The sequence below is a fragment of the Ambystoma mexicanum genome, chromosome 5p (assembly GCF_040938575.1).
Source record: "Ambystoma mexicanum isolate Mex_15411 chromosome 5p, UKY_AmexF1_1, whole genome shotgun sequence".
NCBI lineage: Eukaryota > Metazoa > Chordata > Amphibia > Caudata > Ambystomatidae > Ambystoma > Ambystoma mexicanum.
This window is the reverse complement of record NC_090930.1, coordinates 193801327-193822681: the sequence shown is the minus strand read 5'-3', so window position 1 is coordinate 193822681 and position 21355 is coordinate 193801327. Positions and strand designations below refer to the sequence as shown.

Sequence of the window (21355 nt, the reverse complement as noted above, 5' to 3'; positions counted from 1 at the left end):
CATTTAATTGAAACTAAGAACAGAATATCCTGCCTCGGAATGGTCGAGCTAAGAAGACGTAAGCAGGTGGCGGGCTAAATGAGATTCAAATACACAAAAGTGAGAGAAAAGAGACAAATTCACAGTGTAGCAATCATGTGGCCAGCTGAGCAAGGAGAAGCGAGGGTTCACACCTACGCTTGGCACCTGACCAGGCAGAGATATAAGAACTTTTCCAGACAGAAGATGCAGTCTTGAGGCCAACCATAGTGAACTAATTGACACATGGATACCAAAGTGATGATTGATTGTAACCATAATCGGAGGAAGGACAGGTAACTAAGGGGCACCCCGCACCTGGCCAACCATTCTGCGTGCTGTTAAGCGAAGTGGAAAAGTATGCATGGGGTTGGTGCCAACCCAATCACAATGGATCAAATAATCTAGGGTCCTTAAGTTAGTAGAACCAATGAGACGTCGTACTTTTAGTGACGTCTACAGTAGTCATTTTTGGAGGAAGGGCTTAGATGCCCACCTGACAGTGTTTACCCAATCACCTCACTCTGTTACCATAAACAGATATAGTACCTATAGTAAAGTTACCTTTTCCTAACCAATAGAAACGCATATTAACTTTTGAGTGTTAGACGTCAATGATGACGAGTTTTGAGTATAAATGTTGCAACTTGTATGAAGTTCATTGGAGTTTGAAGCGAGAAGGACGATTGCATCACTGCTGATATCCATACTCCCTGTTTTCTGTACTTGTCATTAAACGGACTCCCTTTGCCAAACCAGTGAGTTGTCCTTATTGATTGGTGTTGGAGTAATGATCCTGCACCCCCATCCATCTCAAGGGTGCAGCTATCTTGTCTTAAAGTACTTCTGAGCAAACCTCGGCTCCATGGGCTGGCCGGGGCTCTCGGAGTACACTTGGTAGCAGAGATTGATGGTTATCAATTATTGATTAGAATAAGACAACCATTGACCGTCGATATAAAGTAACTCTAGGTCTTCAGCAATATCACGAGTCCTTTGCCATTCGGCCGAGTAGACCGTGAAGCTCCCCGTAGGCAGTAGTAGTGTAAGAAAACAAAACCTGCAGGACAAGGTCTGAAGGGACCTGCGTTTCCCCACGTAAACCCTTCCCATTCCTATGGGCAGCTGAGCGGGAAAAAAGCCGACGAAGACGGTAATGAAGGCGGTGATCCCGAGGGTCCAGAGAGGAAACATGCGAACAGTGAGTGAAAAAGACTGAGTGTTTTAGCAAAAGCATATGCTTTAGACCAAGTAAAGGGAAAAGATAACGGAACAAGGCGGGAAAACAAAATATATCTAGAAGTAGAGAAGAATGTATATATCTAAGGGGAAGGAAATAATGACTCAAGAGTAACTGAGAAGTAACTAAATGAAAGATACCGAGGAGGACACCCGAGAAGAGAGAGGTTACCGGGGAGGACACCCGAGAAGCGAGAGGATTTGCCTTATTCCTACGCTAATAAAGCGGCTAGAAGAAACGTGTATCCAGAGTCCCAAATAAAGGGGAACAAATAGAGTACCACAGCGATTAAAGACGCTGTGAAAGGGATACGTTTAAACTCCATGTCGGAGTAAAATTTAGAGGCAGAGATACATGTGACCAGCTGGTGTTCGTCTAGTCTGTTAAACGTCTGTCTTATATATTGTTTGTTGTGACGCCATAAATTGAACATTTTCTTTAACAAATCGACTTACATTTTACACGACCAAATAGCTGATTTAATGTAGTATACAAATTGATGTTTTTTGCGTAAAACAGAAGATATAAAATTTTGTGAAAAAATCGGGATTGGAGCTTGCAGTGTTTGGTGCTCGCTCATATTGTTGAACTGTTTAAGTCATGTGAAGCTTTGACAAGTGTTATATAAGGAGAAAGGGAACAGATTTAAGCATGGAAGACATAACTACATTGGCACACCTATGCAAACAATTGCCGAAACATGCACCTAAGCTGAAATAATACAGTACAGAGTGGGTTAAGGGGACCGCCCACAAAATGTTTATGCCATGGCCACAGGGCGGGTCCTTATTTGAAGCAGTTTTGCAGCACATGATGACATACTTGCATGCCACATACACGGGCAAAATGTTAAACAAACGCCTAGCTGTTCTAGAGCTTTGGAAAATGTATCCGCCAATAGATTGGATACTAAATGTATGCTCAGAGGGGGGGTGAGACACCTACAGCTCCACCCGCCCCAGCCGAAACGAAGATTGAAGAAAATAAAGACATGGGGTTATACCCGCTGAGAGAACTTAAAGCAGCTACAAGGTATAGCAACACAACATATAAGTCACCTACGCAAAGTAGTGACAAAAATCAAGGGAAAGAAAAGGATAAGGATATCATCTCCACAGTCCCAAGGGTCAGGGAGAGACATGATGATGAGAGAAGGGACCAGACACAGACAAGTGCATCTCTCAATAAAGAGAGAAGGCAAAAGATGGAAAAGAAGCGAAGATAGAACTGATGAGATAGCATTCGGAAAAGACGAATGGATGGGAGGGCAAATTCTATTGAAACTTGATGGCAAAGGCATTGATGATGCGAAGCAAAGAGAGAGGCTAGATGATGTACAGAGAAAAGATAAAAAGAAAGAAGTAAGAGAGCAGCCAATGATCAAGACAGACAGAAGCAGCAAAGGTCAGAGGAAGAGCAAAGAATACGAGAGAAGAGAATAAAGAGACAAAGGGATGACGAAATCCGAAGGGCAGATGAAAGTAGAAATGAAAGGAAAAAGGAAGAAGATAGGGTCAGAGAAGAGGCGAGGGAGCACAGAGAATTCGATGACGATGTAGAACGTAAGCGAAGACAGAGAGAGCACGCGATCTTGAATATCTGGGGAGAGAGGTTAAAAACCTGAGCCATTAGTAGATTGAGAAGATATAGAAGAATTCTTCCCTGTGTACAATTCAATTCCAGGCACGTCTAGGACGAATATCGAGGATGACTTCGACACCAGAAGCATCATAGAAATGATCGATAGAATATATGATGAAATGGGGTTAAAACAAATACCCCAGGGGGAGTGAGAAGATGAGCGCCTGGGGAGCACTCAGCTGTACGAAACTGAGGATGTTTCCCGAAGTAGTGGGAATAGAGAATTATCCCTGGATAGACTAGAAATAAGTAGGAACAAAGAAGACACAAGAAGGGCACAGACAATGTCTGACTCAGAAAGGGAGGAGCACAAGGAAAAGGAGGAAGAAAGAAGGAGCAAAAGACAACTCCCAAAGGAGAAAGGGATAAGATGGTCAGACACTAGCGAGTCTGCACCGAGGGCATCAGAGTCAGCCACACAGTCAGACGGACACGAAGAAGTATCTCATGGTCAGAGGGGGGTGTCACCACCGCCCTATGTGAACAGGTGTAGGTCATTGCCAGGCAGGCGGTGATGCAGGAATATTACCCCTGCAATAGACAGGAGAACAATGAGAGAAGAGGGAGAGAGCTATTCATCCCAATTTCCGTTACTCGACTAAGGGGGGGTGAGACCACAATATATTCCATGGCCACACATGGATCGAGAACATTTGAAAAACAAGCTTCCAATCTTGACATCGGGAGCTGGAAAATGGATACACAAGTTAGAAAAAATGACAGGAGGGAACACATTAGCTATAGGAGATAACAAGGGTCTCATAATCGCCATACTTGATGAGAGAGCAGACGATGTGTGGAAAAGGGTAGGTTACACCGGTGTGAAAACAATTAATACCGCGCATGACGGAGCTCCATTTAACAATTGCAGAGCCGCAGTATGGAAGGCACTATGAGTGCTTTACCCAGACACTTCTGATATGGGAGCTATAATGACACGTAAAATGAAGGAGTGTGAGGATCCGTTAATTTACATATAGAATTTTCAAGATGCATGGGTACTCGAGGCTCAGGAATCTTGGGGGAAATCTATACCTGTGTTCTACCCTATATTGTGCCAAGGGCTGCCAGAGCCAGTACAGAAACAGCTCAAGAAATTGGTAGGAATCGAAGATAAGCCATGGTCAGAAATACAGCTGACCATCACACACTATTGAAGGCTACCAAAAGAAAAGAATCACAAAAAGGAAGCTGCACGAAAGGGTGAGGAAGCAAAATTGGTGCAGAAGAAATTGTCAAACTATGCTCTTGAGGTAGCCATGATAATTAGCACAGCTGAATCGAGCAAGCAGCAGGTCAATAATCCACAACAGAATAATCAGAGCAATACAGGATTTTACCCAAGGGGAAGAGGATTTAGAGGAAGAGGATGGTAGAGTAATTGGGGAGAATAATCAAGGAGGATTCCAAAACATGCAAAATGGCAATCAAGATATGTCAAATGGGCAAATGATCCAACCACCACCATTATGTTGGTTGTGTGGGATGACAGGACATTTACCGCACATGCAGAAACCAAGGCATGGTGCAGAACGGCCAAGGGACAGGATCAGGCACGGCGAATCCATCTGCGTTTTTAAAACAGGGAGTTGCACAGAATCACACGGTGCAACAACAAGTGCCAGGAGTGCAACAAGGTTTGCAACCTCAGAATATAGTGAGTTTCCCCAAGGGCAGTCCCAACAATCACCTCTGCAATTGTCACAAACGATGAGCTCAGGGCAGATCATGAACCCTGGAATTTGAAATAACACTGGGAATGGGGGAAATCCACCAGCACACAGTGGGCCCAAACTATATATGGACTAGGACAGCTCTCTGGGAACCCTGATGTGTTCTATCCTATCAGTGACACCAGGCCCTCACCGGGAACCTAGGGTAGATGTCGTTATAGGGGATAAAGAATCTTCCTTCTTAGTTGACAAGGGTGCAACGCTTGTGTATACGTGAAGGCAAGTTTTCCTTGTCCAGAGAGACCATAAATACTCAGAGTTTCACAGGCGCTACAAGTTGTGTTCCCTTCACAAACACACTTCCAGTCTCTATAGGAGAATGTGAAATGAACGTGCCTCTATTATATTCATAACAGACCCCAGTAAACATTTTGGGTCAAGATCTAATGACAAAGTTAAATATGACAATCTCATTCACGGAGGAGGGCATAGTATGTTCAACTCCTAGGAATGCACTATTCAAACATATGCAAAATGATTAGAGCATACGCAGGACTCACAGCCATTAGGGCTATACCATTAGAGCCAGAAATATTTGTGTATGGAATACGTGTGCTAATGGCAGGGCTGGCAGGTGTTGCACATAGAATCATGAGAACCCCAGATGAGTTACTATTTAAACCAAGAATACCTATGCACGAGGAGAAGGGACAAATATTTCCCTTGATGATACACACAGCTTCAGTATGAGGGAGAATGGCCTTGATTGATGGTTATGACAGCGAAGGCCGACAATGGTGCGTAGTAATCGCCATTGAAGAAGGATATCGATTGACTGGCGTCACTGATGATGATCTGTTTGAAGAGCAAGCAGATATGGGACAGACAGTTGTGGAAGTGAGTCTCACCTTTTGGGTGAGAATGATGAAAAGAGAAGTGCGTCAGAGAATGATGTTGGCACGAAACCATCCTGAATATTTTGATGACGACATGGCCCAGGTGCCTGTCTCAGTGTGGACCACAGGACCCTATGAGGTAGGACTATTGAAAGGGGTCGGAGAAGTGAAAATTAAGCTAAAACCAGGAGCAATTTTACCCAAAGCACGACAATATCCCATGTCCAGAGAGGCAGATGAAGGGATTTTTAAGACAATTCCGGCTACGATGGAACAGGGCATCTTAGTGACATCAGAATCGTTGTGCAATACTGGGGTTTATCCCATCAAGAAATCAAAGGGAAGGCCTTGGAGGCTAATACAGGATTTACGCCCAATAAATGATATTGTTGAGGCCGAGTTCCCTTTAGTCCCGAGCCCGGCTACAATTCTATGTAATATACCTGTTGAGGCAAAATATTTCACGGTGATTGACTTGAAAAATGCATTTTTATCAATCCTGTTGCACCGTGACTCACAAGATCTGATGTCATTCACGTTCGGACAGATGTGTCTGAAAAGCACAAGGCTTCCCCAGGGATACCGTGAGTCTCCTTCTATTTTTAACAGAGTCCCGCAGATGGACCTAAGCAATATTGCACTGGAAAGTAATATAAGTTGCACCATGATGCCTCCGGGCCAGCGGTGCACGTTACAAATAAAACAAATACAAATACAAATACAGAGCATTGTCATGCAATACGTGGATGACATCTTAATCTGCAGCACGACAGAGGAGAAGTGCACGCACAATTCTGTTCAGCTATTGACTAAATTGGCTGAGAAAGGATATAAGGTTGACAAGGAAAAGCTACAATATTGTCAACACGAACTGCTGTACCTAGGCCAGCTGATCTCACATGAGGGAAAAAGAGTGACCCCAGAAAGGGCTGAAGTCATGCTCAACACCGCTAAGCCACACACGATAAAACAGATGCAGAGCTTTTTAGCCTGTGCAACTATGTCAGGGCATGGGTCTTCGACTATAGCTCTTACAATAAGCCTTTAATTCAGGCCCTACAGAAGGCTCAAGTGACAAAAGAGAAAATGGAATGGTCTAAGACCGTGTAGGAAGGATTTGCTAAACTGAAAAAAGCTATTTGAACAGCACCAGTTCTAGGGATTCCCATTTATGCAGAGGAATTGTACCTGTTTTCTCACATGAATGGCAGCGTTATGACGGCAGTGCTCACACAGAGAACCACATTGGGGTACAAGCCCCTGGCATACTATAGTGGAAATTTTGACCCAGTAACGAGAGGCCATTTTCTGTGCAAACAAAATTTAGCTGCCACAGCGTTCGCCATAGAGAAGGCTACAACCTTTGTGATGGGTTGCTCAATGACGTTGTACGTCGAGCACTCACTATTTGCTATTCTAGAGAAACCAAAGAGCACGTTGACATCCCAGAGAGCTTCTGCTTATGAGGTGATCATATCGAATCCATGAATTAAAGTAGTCCAAATGTAAGATAGTGAACCCAGCTATGTTTATAGCAGAGCCAGTCACTGAAGGAGAGCCAATACATGACTTTGCGAACTGTGAAGAATTCTATGATGAAATTCCCAGGGTGAAAGAAAATGCTTTGGCAGAAGGAGAAAGTGTCTTTATTGACGGTTCTTCAAGAATCGATCAAAATGATGGGCAAAGATATACAGGCGCCGCTGTAATGAAACACAGCGCAAATGGAGAATTTCGAGTACTCCTTAGTGTACCCATACCATCTCACAATGCAGCACAGGCTGCAGAATTATTGGCGTTGATACTCGCCATTGAGAATCACGCAGACCAGGAAGTAACTGTGTACAGTGACTCCGCCTATGTGACGTCAACAGTGCACACAGGCTTAGCGTGCTGGAAAAGGAGGGGCTACCTCCGAGAAGATGGCACGCCAGTGCAGCACACAGCCTTCGTGGACAGGCTGATCAAGGCACTACAGCTCCCAGTGGGCATGGTGGTCGTGAAATTCGATGCCCACACGTGGAAACCAAGCAGCAGACACAGAAGCCAAACATATGGCGTCCAAGACTGAGACGATCATGGAAGTGGAAGTCACCCATACCAATGACAGACTGATGGTTGCACGAACTACACCTGAAAGCTATAACAATCTAGGGCAAACACAGTTGATGGAACTCTAAGGGGAGGCACAGGAAGAGAAAAACCCCTCTGACAGTTTGTGGCGACAAGACAGCATTGGTAAACCAGTGATGCCTATAGCCGTGTTACAATTAGTGCTGGAACATTTACATTATCCGACACACATGACAAAAGAGAATCTTGCGGCAACGCTCGCAGAAGACTGGTTCATACCGAATTTAACCAAGCATGTTGCATTTTTTATAGTGAACTGTATAATCTCCCAACAATTCACAGCTGGGCACACATTCAAAGTAATGAGAGGAGTCATCCCCAGGCCAAATGGGCCTTTTCAACACTTGCATATTGATTACGTCGAAATGATTCAAGTATGTAACGGGTACAGATACTTAATTGTTTTGGTGTGTCCATTCTCTAGGTGGATAGAGGCAGGTCCATGTACACACCCAGACTCTACCTGTGAGGCCAACATTTTTGTGAGAGAAGTGTTCCCCAGGGGGATGGGGTGTGCAGTCATGAGATCAGATAATGGAGCTCACTTTGTAAATGAGACATTCAAACAGATTAGCTTGCTGCTTGGTATAAAGAACAAGTTTTCGTCGGCGTATCATCCACAAAGTAACAGACTCTGTGAGAAGCTCAACGGCTTATTAAAGGAAAGGATAGCCAAGTTGAAGCTTACTCTAAGAAAGGGATGGTTGCACTGCCTTCCTTTGGCATTGAATGCACTCAGGAACCAACCCAGTTCCGACCATCATCTTACGCCACATGAGATAGCCACAGGAAGAAGAATGCGTACTCCCCTGACACCCCGAGATAGAGCTAGATGTGATACCCAGACCATAGGAGAAATCTTAGGGTCTGAAATGCACAATTACCTGAATTGCATGACATCTTGCCTTACTGTAATTTCAGACCAGCTGCAGCGAGGACGAAAAGGCTGCAGGGCAGCACGGAACACAGAAGTAGATACTACTAAAGACACAGCTCAAGGACATTGTGTTCCCTTTACAGTGGAGGACTGCACTCCTTCACAGTGAAACTACAAGGCAGAAGAGCTTGGATTTTTCTGGACGATATCAAACCCTACATCGGAGAAGGCCCCCTGCCTGCACCCCAATGCGAGGAGACTACGAGCAATGGGGAAGAACCACAGCACGTGCAGATGAGATCCATGAAGAAGAAAAAGGACGCATGATCAGCCAGACAAAGACAAAGAACTTTTTGCAAATTGTGTCTTAAAATTGGACACTTCCTCTGAGCAAAAAAGGGGATAACGACATAAACGAAGGACACTGTGTGCATCCTAGTTGCAAGGTGAAGAAGAGAGTTGTACTTATAAGCCACAACATAGTCTGTTGAACTTGAACTTTGGATCGAGACACATTAAAACTGTGACAAGGAAATATCATGCCAAATTCTGATCGAGGACACATACATTGGAAGAAAATACAGTATCCAGACTCATTCCACACCGAGATCCTATTCAGAATCACTTATGGTGTCCAACAGTAGCAACATCACTAAATATGTGGTAACATATTTTACTCTAGTGCTAAGATCGTACCGTCATTGGTGGGGAGACTCACCAGTGTCACTGACTTGGTCGGGAGACTCACCAGTGTCAATGACTTTCTTCTAGATCCAGAAAACGAAAAGACAATAAGAAGATTGCTTACTGTAATTGCCGAACAATTTCTCCTTCTTTCCTGAATACAGCTAGGAGAAGCCAAATGTCCCAAGCAGAGAAGGAAGTAAATGAGCTTGTCAATACATTGTTCTTTCAAATAATTGAAGACTGTCCAAATCTTGTCAGAAGATTGACAGATACACTCATGTTTCTTCGTGACACAGCAAATACAGAACGCCTGAGCACATTCCTAAATAACATTGTGATTTTAGTTGCACTCCAAGCAAACTGACAGTGCAGACATTGTTTAGATTGAAGTAAAAGCATGCAGTCCTGAACATCAGCAAAACGGGACAGATGTCCCTGTTACCAGAAGACAGCAGGTTGGCCCACAACGTTCTCTTTCATTTATTCACTGGTTTTCCAGAGCTAGTGGGGAGACTGATCAATGTTGACGTCCTCACTTTCATCAGAGACCTAACCAATATTGCAAAAATGGGCATGCTCTTGCATGGAATAGTACTGCAAGTGGAACTCTGTAATCACCAGCAGAACTATCTGAGGAGATTCTAAAAGCTTTCCGGTGAGGGACAGATCGAGAGAGCATTGCCAGAGATTTCCTTTCTTGTTTTCCAGTAACAAAGGCAACATGTCTTCGGGACTGAAGCAGATCAGGGGCACGGACTGGGAGCTGACATACTGTGAACATGCACAGTAAAGAGACTTGCTGAATTATCACTTAATTTTGACACTTCCCATATTTTAGTAAAGGAACTGTATCCTGAGATAATAGACAATTCATTATTCACAAGAGGGGGGACAATTTTGTAACACCTGAAACTCCCAACAAAGAATCCAAAAAATTATATTGTTAAAGGAGTATAATAATAGTTTACATTTGGCGAATGATCGAGATGGGGATCCAGAGCAGCAACCTCGTCCTCCTGCAGTAGGAACAACGTCCCTATTTCTCTGGAAGTAAATGCTGCCGCCTGACATCCAGGGGTATAATGTATTTGTGTATTATATTCATTATTGTTTTACTGTCAATAACGATCAGAACTGCATTTTTTAGTGGCGCACAAAGCTTTCCAATTCCAGTGCACCCAGCTAATGATGCACGCATGAAGCCTACAAAGGCACCCAGACCTTACATAGTCATTCCAGTCCCTAGGAGATCTGATGGTAGAGTGAATGAACTTGAAATGGATGTGATCAGCAATAACACACACACACTTGTGGTAACAGATGAATTGAAAAGCCGGAGACAGGGTCGGCAAAGAGTGAATGAAAAAAGGTTACTGACAACCACACGCATGCAAACATGGAATGCAGACGCAACAGGCCTAGTGCCAATGACTGCAGAACCACAATTCAATGCCTCATAGAAGAAAAGACTGCCTCGTATGGGAAATATGACTACAAGTAAAGTAAAGAGTCAAATGAAGGAATCAGACATAGTGGAAATACTAGAGGAACTGAAGAGGAAAACCCACAGAGACAGCAGTGACAAAATATATGTTCCAGTGAAAGGGGCAAGTACAAGTCCCACAATACAGCCATATACCAGACCAATTTCAGGGTAGAGGAGATGGGCATTTATAACCAGCCGGAAAAAGATGTATGAGGACAAGGAAAAAAACTGCCAGACTTTTGTCTACTCAAATGGCACAGATGAGGGAGCCCACACCATGGACCAGGATACCTGAGAACCCTCCAGCAAGAAGTCATACAGATGCATTCAGGGATGTAGTGATAGCAAACTACATGAAAACCTTAAGAATCAAGAGGAATATGCACAGAGATGACAACGAACTAAACGATTACCTGGACAGCACATTTGGGAAAAGACATTTGGTACCAGCACATGAAAGAAGTTGGAAGACAACATTCAGAAGGGGAATGCTTTGTGTGTGCACTCCTACCATACAGCATGGGGAAGTCCAAGAATGACTACTGTAGACATCACTAAAAGTACAACATCGCATTGGTTCTACTAATTGTAGGGCCCTAGATTATTTGGTCCATTGTGATTGGGTTGGCACCAACCCCAAGCATACAAACAGCCTATCCCGATGGAGATGATTATGTTCAAGACATGAAGACAAGAAAAAGAGCTCATACTAGGAACAATGTGATCCAGTACAATAAACCTGGAGTTAAAGGAGCAGAAATCAGATGGGAAGTGAACCCGAACCTAAATGCCCAAGGAAAAACCCCAGAAGAGGCCCGAAGTTGGAAGAACAGAGGCCAAATGCAGATTTGCGGAACAGTGCTTTCACCAGACGGATGGGAGAAAGGAGTAGTAATTTGTAGAGCCTGGATGGTCACTGGTCGTTACCAAGGCACCATCAACATCATACAGAATGGATGCAGCCATTATGGCCAAAGCTTGCAAAACTACTGATATGGGTCGAAGACAGAGGAGGACCCTTGCAGATAGTGCCACTGGAGAGCCCAAAGTTCTGTTTCAGGAATAATGGCAATATAAAAATGGGAGAGAATCAGAACTGTTGATGAGGTTTTGACGCTCCAGGAATGGTGCACAAAACTGCAGTGATTATGGATCATTATTGGGCATGTGGATCCAAAGCATACATCAGACTGCCGAAAAACTGGAATGTCCATGTTCCAGCACTGGTGATCCCGAAAAGTGACCTGAATATTGACTGTTTTCTGAAAGCAGATGCTCACCTGAGGAAAAAGAGATCTGTGGAACTGATGACTCGATTGAAAAGGGAAAATGCCAAATCTGAAGAAGCCTTTCATGCAATCCCATATGAACACAGACTGTTCAGCCTCACCTCATCAGTGTTCACAACTATTTTCATGCCAAGATTCCAATTTGGAGCAAACACTAAATGGTTGCAGATAACCAGACCATTAACACGACAATAAAAGGATTCAATGTGATTAAGGAAGAGTTAAGAGCCATCCGACTGATGACTCTCCAGAATGGATATGTGCTTGACATGATCACAGCTATGGATGGAGGATGGAGGAGTTTGTGCAAAAATTGGAGAATCATGTTTCACATTTATACCTTCTCACGATGAGGAAGATGGAACTTTAACAGAAGCCATAGGTATGCTGACAAAACATGCGGAACTAGATGATTGATGAAACTGACGAAGTGGATGATGACAGCTGGTTTAGATCCCTATTTGCTTGGGTCCCATAATGGATGGCAGATTCATTCAAGTTCTTGGAAGCCCTGCTAGTAATGATATTACTAGGCTTTTGTATTATCAAGATAATAATCTCTCAATGCCAGAAGACTGCGAAAAAAGCCATAGGGATGAAGATCATGCTTGATGTCAAGCCAGGATGGAAGCCTAAAGACCTGACTGATGAAGAAATAAGAGACTTTGTGAAGGCCAGCATTCATGCACCAGAGGGAACAAAGTTTCTCTACCCCAGGAAACATCTAAACTATGTAGGAAGATGGGTTTACTGCAGCCCAAATGGACAATGTCAACTAATAACATGGAATAAAGACGAACACGTAAGGACCACAGGAAGCCTGAAAGGAGTAATAAAGATATGGACTCCAAAGAGACACTTCTTCAAAACATCATGTATAGATCCAGAAGATGAAGAAGGAATGAACCCAGGTGATGAAGTGAAGATGAATACAGAAGAACTGAGTAAGATAAATGCAAAGACGGATCTGAAAGTGGTCGATAAATCGCCTAGAGGGGGGGAGTGTAGAGAAGGTCCCAAATAAAGCCTGCACTCCAATTGTCCATTTTGAAGTACCAGGAACGTTCACACCAAAATATGTGACATATGATGAGCAAATAAACCGGCAGAGAGCCGCAGTAGGGCTCTGCCCAGTGCCTATCAGGAGAACAGCACCTATTGAAGTATCAATACAAAGAAAACCATGGACAGTAAGGTACCCATTAAGAAGATTGCCTAAGTACAGTCCCGGAAGAAACGAAAAAGGTCTTAATGGAAGACGAATGATGACATCACAAGGACCCAGACTGACTTGCAGATAGAAGAAATGATGACCCAAGAATGATGCAAAGAGACGAAACACCATGAATAAGGATATCGTGAACCTAAAGTGAAAGGAGGATGTCGAAATGCAAAGAAGTTTAAAGCTGTAAGCAAATGAAGACATTCGACTAGTTTAAACCTGTAAATATGCTTCGAACCACAAGAAAGCTAAGAAAACAGTGCGGCTTGCTATTCTCAGTAGAAGAATAGTGCGGCAAGTGCCATTATACATAATCTACCTCAAAACAAAGCACAGTATTTCTAAGTGTATTTTGCACAAGAAGCAGAATCAACCGAGGTTACTAAAGGCCAAATGAGAAAAGATTAATATTTAGAAAAACGAGAAGAGACGGCTGTAACGAATCTCAGCAGGGGCAACTCGTGCCAGGAAAGCCAAGGTCATACTAATAGAAGAAGCGAACAGTAGCTACAATCAGTTGAAATTAAGAACAGATTATCCTGCCTCTGAAAGGTCGAGATAAGAAGACGTAGGCAGGTGGTGGGCTAAATGAGAATCAAATACACAAAATTGAGAGAAAAGAGACACATTCATGGTGTAGGAAACACGTGACCAGCCGAGCAAGGAGAAGCAAGGGTTCACACCTACGCTTGGCACCTGACCAGGCAGAGATATCAGAAATTTTCCAGACAGAAGATGCAGTCTCGAGGCCAACCACAGTGAATTAATTGACACATGGATACTAAAGTGATAATTGATTGTAACCATAATCGGAGGAAGACCGGGTAACTAAGAGGCACCCCGCACCTGGCCGACCATTCTGTGTGCTGCTAAATGAAGTGGAAAAGTATGCATGGCGTTGGTGCCAACCCAATCACAATGGACCAAATAATCTAGGGTCCTATAGTTAGTAGAACCAATGAGACGTTGTACTTTTAGTGACGTCTACAGTAGTCATTTTTGAAGGAAGGGCTTAGACGCCCACCTGAGTGTTTACCCAATCCCCTCACTCCATTACATATACAGATATGGTACCTATAGTAAAGTTACCTTTTCCTAACCAATAGAAATGCGTATTAACTTTTGAGTGTTACACGTCAATGATGACGAGTTTTGAGTATAAATGTTACAACTTGTATGAAGTTCGTTGGAGTTTGAAGCGAGAAGGACGATCGCATCACTGCTGATATCCATACTCCCTGTTTTCTGTACTTGTCATTAAACGGACTCCCTTTGCCAAACCATTGAGTTGTCCTTATTGATTGGTGTTGGAGTAATGAATCTCCACCCCCATCCATCTCAAGGGTGCAGCTATCTCGTCTTAAAGTACTTCGGAGCAAACCTCGGCTTTATGGGCCGGCCGGGGGTCTCGGAGTACAGGTGAATGCATTTTCTTATTACCAGAGGTAAACGTTTAGAACTTGAAGGATTTATCTATGGTTGTTAAAACCACACCTATAGCCATGAATATAGATTACCAATATTGCCGCAATTACAACCTGTCTGCGCCTCAATGACAGAGGGCATTTATTTAACTTTGAATGTAATTCCTCCGAAATGACCCCCAGTTGGTAATAACACATTCTTTTGCTTCCCAGAAGACAACAGAGGAGACTATGCAATGTATTTATTTATTTCATGTCAGTATGTTATGGGATGTTTCTTCAGGTTAATTAAAATATTAAGAGCATGCATAGGTCCAACGTTGTATTTAAGTCAGCTGAAAAAGACCATTGATTCCAGAATGCATTTTGTGAAGAAATGGAAGCCCCGCCCACTGAAGTAGAAGTGTACACCGGAGCTACGAACACATAATACATAATGTGTCAGACAGACAGATTGGCAGATATACACGACAGCAAGTACTATTAAGGAGAGTTGAGGGAACTGTATACATTAATACAATGACTATACCATATGTTCATTAAAATACATGCAGTGGTGTTTATACTCGGAACCAATGTGTGGGGAGTATCGAATCCACCACTCCCGAGGATACACAGGCAAGGGCTCTGACCTCTGATGAACCGTGGACTGCGGAATGATGCCTGAATGCTAATGAGACTGCTTGCCCATCATATTAAGTTGCCCTATACCCGTCTCCATCTGCAAGTCTAAAGAGACCTTCATGGCTTTTAATAGGCTGTTGATGCTGCTGACCAATATTGGCCTAAACTTCAAATGCAGTCGCACTCTGGGGGAGGGGGCAGTTAGGCTCCGGCTAGTCACATATTTGAGGGATGGCTTAACCAGAGAAAATTGAACGAGTTGAGTGACCCATACACATACACATCAGAATCTGCTGTAGAAGCCAGCTTAGAAAAAAGTATTTTGTCTATATGGTCTATTGACATAAGTGACGTAGAATTTGATCCTGGTAAGGGGCATTTTGAGTATCCTACATTAACATGTATTATTTATTTTGAGGAAGTGTTTATTCAATGTCTAAAATGTATATTAAAAAAGGTGATCATTGTTGATGAGGCTGGAACTCAGCCATCTGGGCTACTGGATTATGCTAATTGAGTTTAAAAAAACAACTGCTCCGGCTATGGTCTGCAGCAGGGTGGCTATTAACCTTAAAGCTATGTGCCCATGAGAGCTATGTACTGGGCATGTATGTTCCAGGACTTCAGCCACTGTTGAACGACAAGGAGATGGCAAGCAGACAAACAATAGACAGCATCTCCCTCGACTGTATTAGAAATGAATATGGGATATTTCAGGGCCAAATTAATGGCGAGATGTATTCACAAAATGGCGGCTCCCAAGCAATAAAGAAAGCAGCATTGCCAAATGTCACTCGCAACTACAGTTTGCCATAATTTTCAGATTTGGGGTAGACTAAGCCTTGCTAGTGAACTGCAGTATTGTAGACTGGGGTTATGGCCTGTGCTATCTTCGGTTTACCACTGACCTGTCTACAGAAATTGAAAACGGTGGTCCGGTGCACAAATGCACCAATTTGCCCCGTTTTGCAAACTCGGTGGAGAAAGCACGCATTTCCCTTCAGGTAATTTCCTGCTTCTCCTCCTTGCAATATCTGGGGTGGGGTTTCGGGATTTTTCAGCTCTGCTATTGCTGCCTAGCCTAGCCCTGATCAGAGAGAGACCAGAGTGTGCTCTACTGGCCCCCTACACATAAAACCTGGCCCTCCTTCAAGGCAGATAAGAGGTGGTACTGTGTGGCTTCATCAGGGCAGGTAGACATCTTTGCACAGGACCTTCCAAGGGCATAATAAAGCAATTATGTTCTAAGTTTCGGTCAATGTGTTTGAAAAGCATTTGGGCTAATCTTTAAATCTGTGTTATCAGCTGCAAATACGTTTGCGAAACTGAAATTGGACTCATGCATGTATTGCACACATTATCTCACCATTTATTGTACAATTTGTAAGTTTTTGATCCTTGCAGTAGAAGCCACCAGATGATGATGATGCAGTGGAGCTCATGTTCGTCGAGTGCAAATAGGTCCTTTCTGTGTAATTTCCGTCATTTGCAGTACAATGTGCAAAACATAGGTGTATAAAACTGGCATAGTCACTTTTTTTTGTTATGTTCTGCAAACTTGGAACACGAGCTGCATTGTAATGTCCCTGTCTGAATGACATTTTACACAAATCTGGATTTATTTCGCAACGTGTTATTGGATTAAAGACCCGTGGTTGTAAGATTTTGCAGACCTAAACACTGAAGATATGAAGACAGATGTAATAAATGAACTAGTCCGGTAGTAGAGAAACTCCCAGAATCCCCCTTGTTTTTGCGTAATAAATGAACCAGACTGACGATTCATGGTTAGAAAGTTTTGAATTAATCATAATGACGGACACTGCTCTGAACAACTTACTGATCATTCCCAGGCCATTATAGAAACGGAAAAACCATATGCAGAAGAGGTTTGGTTATTTTATTTTAGCTGTATTGGTTAAAGCAGAGACCTGGCTCCAGAGCAGCAGAGCACGGTTTCAAGTTTGCGTAGCTAGCGTTTGGGCCGGCATCCATTAAAAGTAGCACTGGGCCTCATTACGAGCATGGAGGTAGCCATGCCCTTGATAAGGGCATAGGTGCCTCCATACCGGGTTCCAGTACCGGGTTCTGTGAATGAGGAATTACCGGGTCATTCCGACCTTAGAGGAGCCGGTAATTCATCATGTACAAAACCATTCTCATTCCCATTTGAGCCCCCATAGGGCTCAATGGGAATGGGGATGGAGCTAATAACGGGCCCGTTAATTATGGGCCCGTTATTAGCTCCTTGATCCCCTCGCGGGACCCGGAAAGGACGTCTGGTTTTACCAGACGTCGGTTCCAGGTCCCGCTAGGGGACCTCGCAATCAGGCATTCCGTAATGAACGGTGCCGGTCCCGTACCGGCACCCTTCATTACGGGAGCGAAAGCCTCGTAATGAGGCCTACTGTATTGTGAGTTGCATTCTGTGCGTCCGTTCGGATTGTTGAAAAAGCTACGTTTTTATAGATTTGTGAAAAGGGAGAATTGTGGGTCATTCTGAGCCGATACTTGAACCGAGTTCAAGAGTGTGGGTGCATGACAAGTGAAGGATTGTTTGCATGTCTTCTCTTTGAGAACTACTAGTGATTCAAGTCGGTTGGTCCATTTGCTGTACAAGACATGAGTGCCACCAGATATGTTGAGCTTAGTTGCCAGGTACACCGGTGTGCTACTTATGACTGCTTTGTAGATGATACATGCAGACTTGAACAGTATCAACCCTAGAGACCAGTCTGACAATCCAGCCTGAACTTATACGTCACATCCTTCCTGCACCCACGCACCCTACAACACTAACTCTCTCTACTCGCTCTACTGACCTGGACAGCGTTCCCCGTGGGCGTTCAACCCCCTAGCGCTTTGAGGTCTTACCAATGATATAAAGAGCGCTTTATAAATTCCAAATAACATAACATAACATGACAAGGATACAAGCAACCCCAGACATATTTCGGCCTCATTGGGTGGTGAGGGGTAGTTTGGACTGTAGGCAGAGATGGCTTGGGACCCACATCTGGACATTCCGGTCCCTCTCGAGTTGGCATTAGCCAAACTGAGGGTTGATAGCAGGGCGGATTTGAATTGATCGTAACCACAGCCACTGTTGTAGGGTTTCTATGGGATAATCTCAGTGCACAAAATCCTGCGTTAGAAAAAGACACCTTTTAAAATGCAATTTTGAATGCATTTATATGTGGGGGGAGACGCCGTGCAGCCCCTCATACCCCCCTTACCATAAATACTACCTCAACTCACCTCCACACATAAATGCGTTTAAAAGTGCATTTTTAAATGGTGGCTTTTTCTGCCGCTGCTTTTTGTCCGCAAGATTATCACTGGATACTGTTATGTCAAGGACATTGTTTTTCAGCCTGCAATGCCATTACAGTGAGGGTAAAGCGATATGGACATCAAGCTTGGTCCCAACCTAAGGCGGAACATTCTGGACAAACTTCTAGGTCACATCTCTTCTGCACAAGACCACAAGCCGGCTAGAGACTGCTAGGTCACATCTTTTCTGCACAAGACCACAAGCCGGTCTAGAGACTGCTAGGTCACATCTCTTCTGCCCAAGACCACATGCCGAACTAGAGACTGCTAGGTCACATCTCTTCTGCCCAAGACCACATGCCGAACTAGAGACTGCTAGGTCACATCTCTTCTGCCTAAAACCACATGCCGAACTAGAGACTGCTAGGTCACATCTCTTCTGCCCGAGACCACAAGCCGGTCTAGAGACTGCTAGGTCACATCTCTTCTGCCCAAGACCACATGCGGAACTAGAGACTGCTAGGTCACATCTCTTCTGCCCAAGACCACATGCCGAACTAGAGACTGCTAGGTCACATCTCTTCTGCCCAAGACCACATGCCGAACTAGAGACTGCTAGGTCACATCTCTTCTGCCCAAGACCACATGCCGAACTAGAGACTGCTAGGTCACATCTCTTCTGCCCAAGACCACAAGCCGGTCTAGAGACTGCTAGGTCACATCTCTTCTGCCCAAGACCAAAAGCACATCTAGAGCTTTTTCGGCCTCTGTGAGGCTTAGCTTGTGCATCAAGGCAAAGTAGACTCTGGATAAATGCCTAGTGGAATAAATCAACATTTCAATACTGCAAATGAGGAAAACTTTGTTTACATTTTAATGAGGTCACAAAAGGTATTAACAGAAGCAGGTCCATATCATGTGAAGAAGCATAAAGCATACACTGCTAGTATTGAGTTTACAGCATTTGCTTTCAGTTTCTGAAAAGAATGTTGTTTTTTCATGAACTTATTGATCAAAATGTTATCCACAAGAAAATAATTCATGCTCTCTAATCCATGTGTCATGTGTCTAGTATTTTGTGGTATAGGAAATGTTCTCCTTGCTGCACATGCCAGCAATGGAACGCTGTAGTGTTAACAAAAAACATTTTTTTTCTGACATGCAGAGGAAATGCCTGGTCAGAACGTTGGCAGCAAAGACTTCTTCTGCGGTGAAGAAACTCTCCCAGTGTATGAATCCATCCTTCTGGAAGAAGGCGAGATGGTCAGGAAAATAGCTGTGGAGACACAGAAGCCGCCGCAAATTGAAATTCATGTTTGGCAGATTCTAAAAGGTATGGAATGCACATTCATGCATATCTGACAGGGAAAGTGGTCACGCTAACCCCATTCTTGTGTAACCATGGTTCTTAGCAATATAATTAGTCTCCACAAAGCGCAGCATGATGAAATATTACAAACCTTTAATGAAAAGGAATGAGCATGCTCATGTGACTCCTTTCTGCGTGTATCCCTACTTTCCCTAACCTTTCTAAATCCTTGACCTGCCTTGCTTTAGCTTATTATATGTTCATTTTCCTTCTTCTATTTTCTTACCACCCCTAACGTGTTTTGGCCTGTTTTTCATTTGTCTTCTTCACTTTCCTTCCCAGCACTAGAGTGCCATGCTTAGACCTAATTGGGCTATTTATTTTCATTTGTCTTCACCAAATGACCTTCCAACCCTTACAATACGTTGTTTTAGCTTAATGTTCATTTAATATACCTTTTTTCCTTTAAGTCCCAAATTTTAAAGTGCTTCACTTTACCTCTTTTGCATCCCTTTCCCTCCTAATCCCCTATATTCTTCCATTCTTCTCCCTTCCTTTAACTTTTCTTTTTCATTTTCCTTTTTTCATTTCCATTTCTGTTTACTTATTCTTATCCTTTTTCCTTTTTCCATTTCTATGTCTGTTTGCATTTGTTATCATTTTCCTTTTTTACATTTTCCTTTCTATTGTGGGATGTTTTACCCATGCATCCAAGCCCTACCATAAAACTGTGCAGTACTGGCATGGAAAACATCATGATGGCCAGAACTCCCCAGAGAGTGCACAGGGAAAACATGAAGAATAGGCTGCCACCCATTTTTGCCTATGTTGTGAGCACAGGAGGGCACTGCCTAAAACCACCATTGGGCTACACACACAGTAGCCTGAAACCATTGGGAATGGCAATGCAGATTGACAAAAAGCAACTCAGAACTGTGGGGAATTCATTTTCTTAATCCTAAAAATGGTTGCAATACCGGTACTCACCACTATCAGAAAGCCGGCGTTTTAAAACCACCAGACCTTTGTGTAAAACTGAACAAATTAACCGAAACCAGGCCAAGGAAAGACTTGCTAAGAGGTGGATACAATGTAAAACTATATTCTGAAATGACTTGAAGGAAGTAATTATTTAATGTATATGTAAAAAGTGTAAGTTTGATTTAAACTGGGAACGAAAGTGACATTTAGCTGAATTCTGCCTGACAACTACCCCCGACAGGAGAAACCTGCTCGGCCACTCTTCCCAGGCCTGGCTGCATCCTGCTGCACCTGCCAAAAGGAGCTCACACCTCCCTGATTGAATTAAGGGAGGGGACCTGTAGCTGCAGGAGGTTCAACAAAGCCTTGTCCTGGACTCAGGCAAATGTTATATTGGGGGGGGCGTAAAGTGGCTTTCTCTTGGGAAAACTGGGAGGGGCAGTGCCTCTGCTAGCAGCTGAGCTTGGGGGAAGTGGATAAACCAGTTCTTCCACCATGTGATGTGATAAGCCACACCCCTTTTTGATCAGGGTATAAGTTAAAAAGATAGATAACTCATAGTGCGGACTGGTCAAAATTATA

The 21355-nt window shown here is 43.5% G+C and overlaps 1 protein-coding gene across 2 annotated transcripts in view; it reads left to right on the top strand.

Annotated features, from left to right (window-relative positions):
• The window catches only part of CHRDL1 (chordin like 1), an 881325-nt gene that overhangs the window by 811983 nt on the left and 47987 nt on the right, over nucleotides 1–21355 (top strand). For both annotated transcript variants that reach the window (XM_069612612.1, XM_069612613.1), the window contains exon 9: nucleotides 19649–19816. In XM_069612612.1, coding sequence (XP_069468713.1) covers nucleotides 19649–19816 — 168 coding nt within the window. The remainder of the gene's footprint in view (nucleotides 1–19648; nucleotides 19817–21355) is intronic.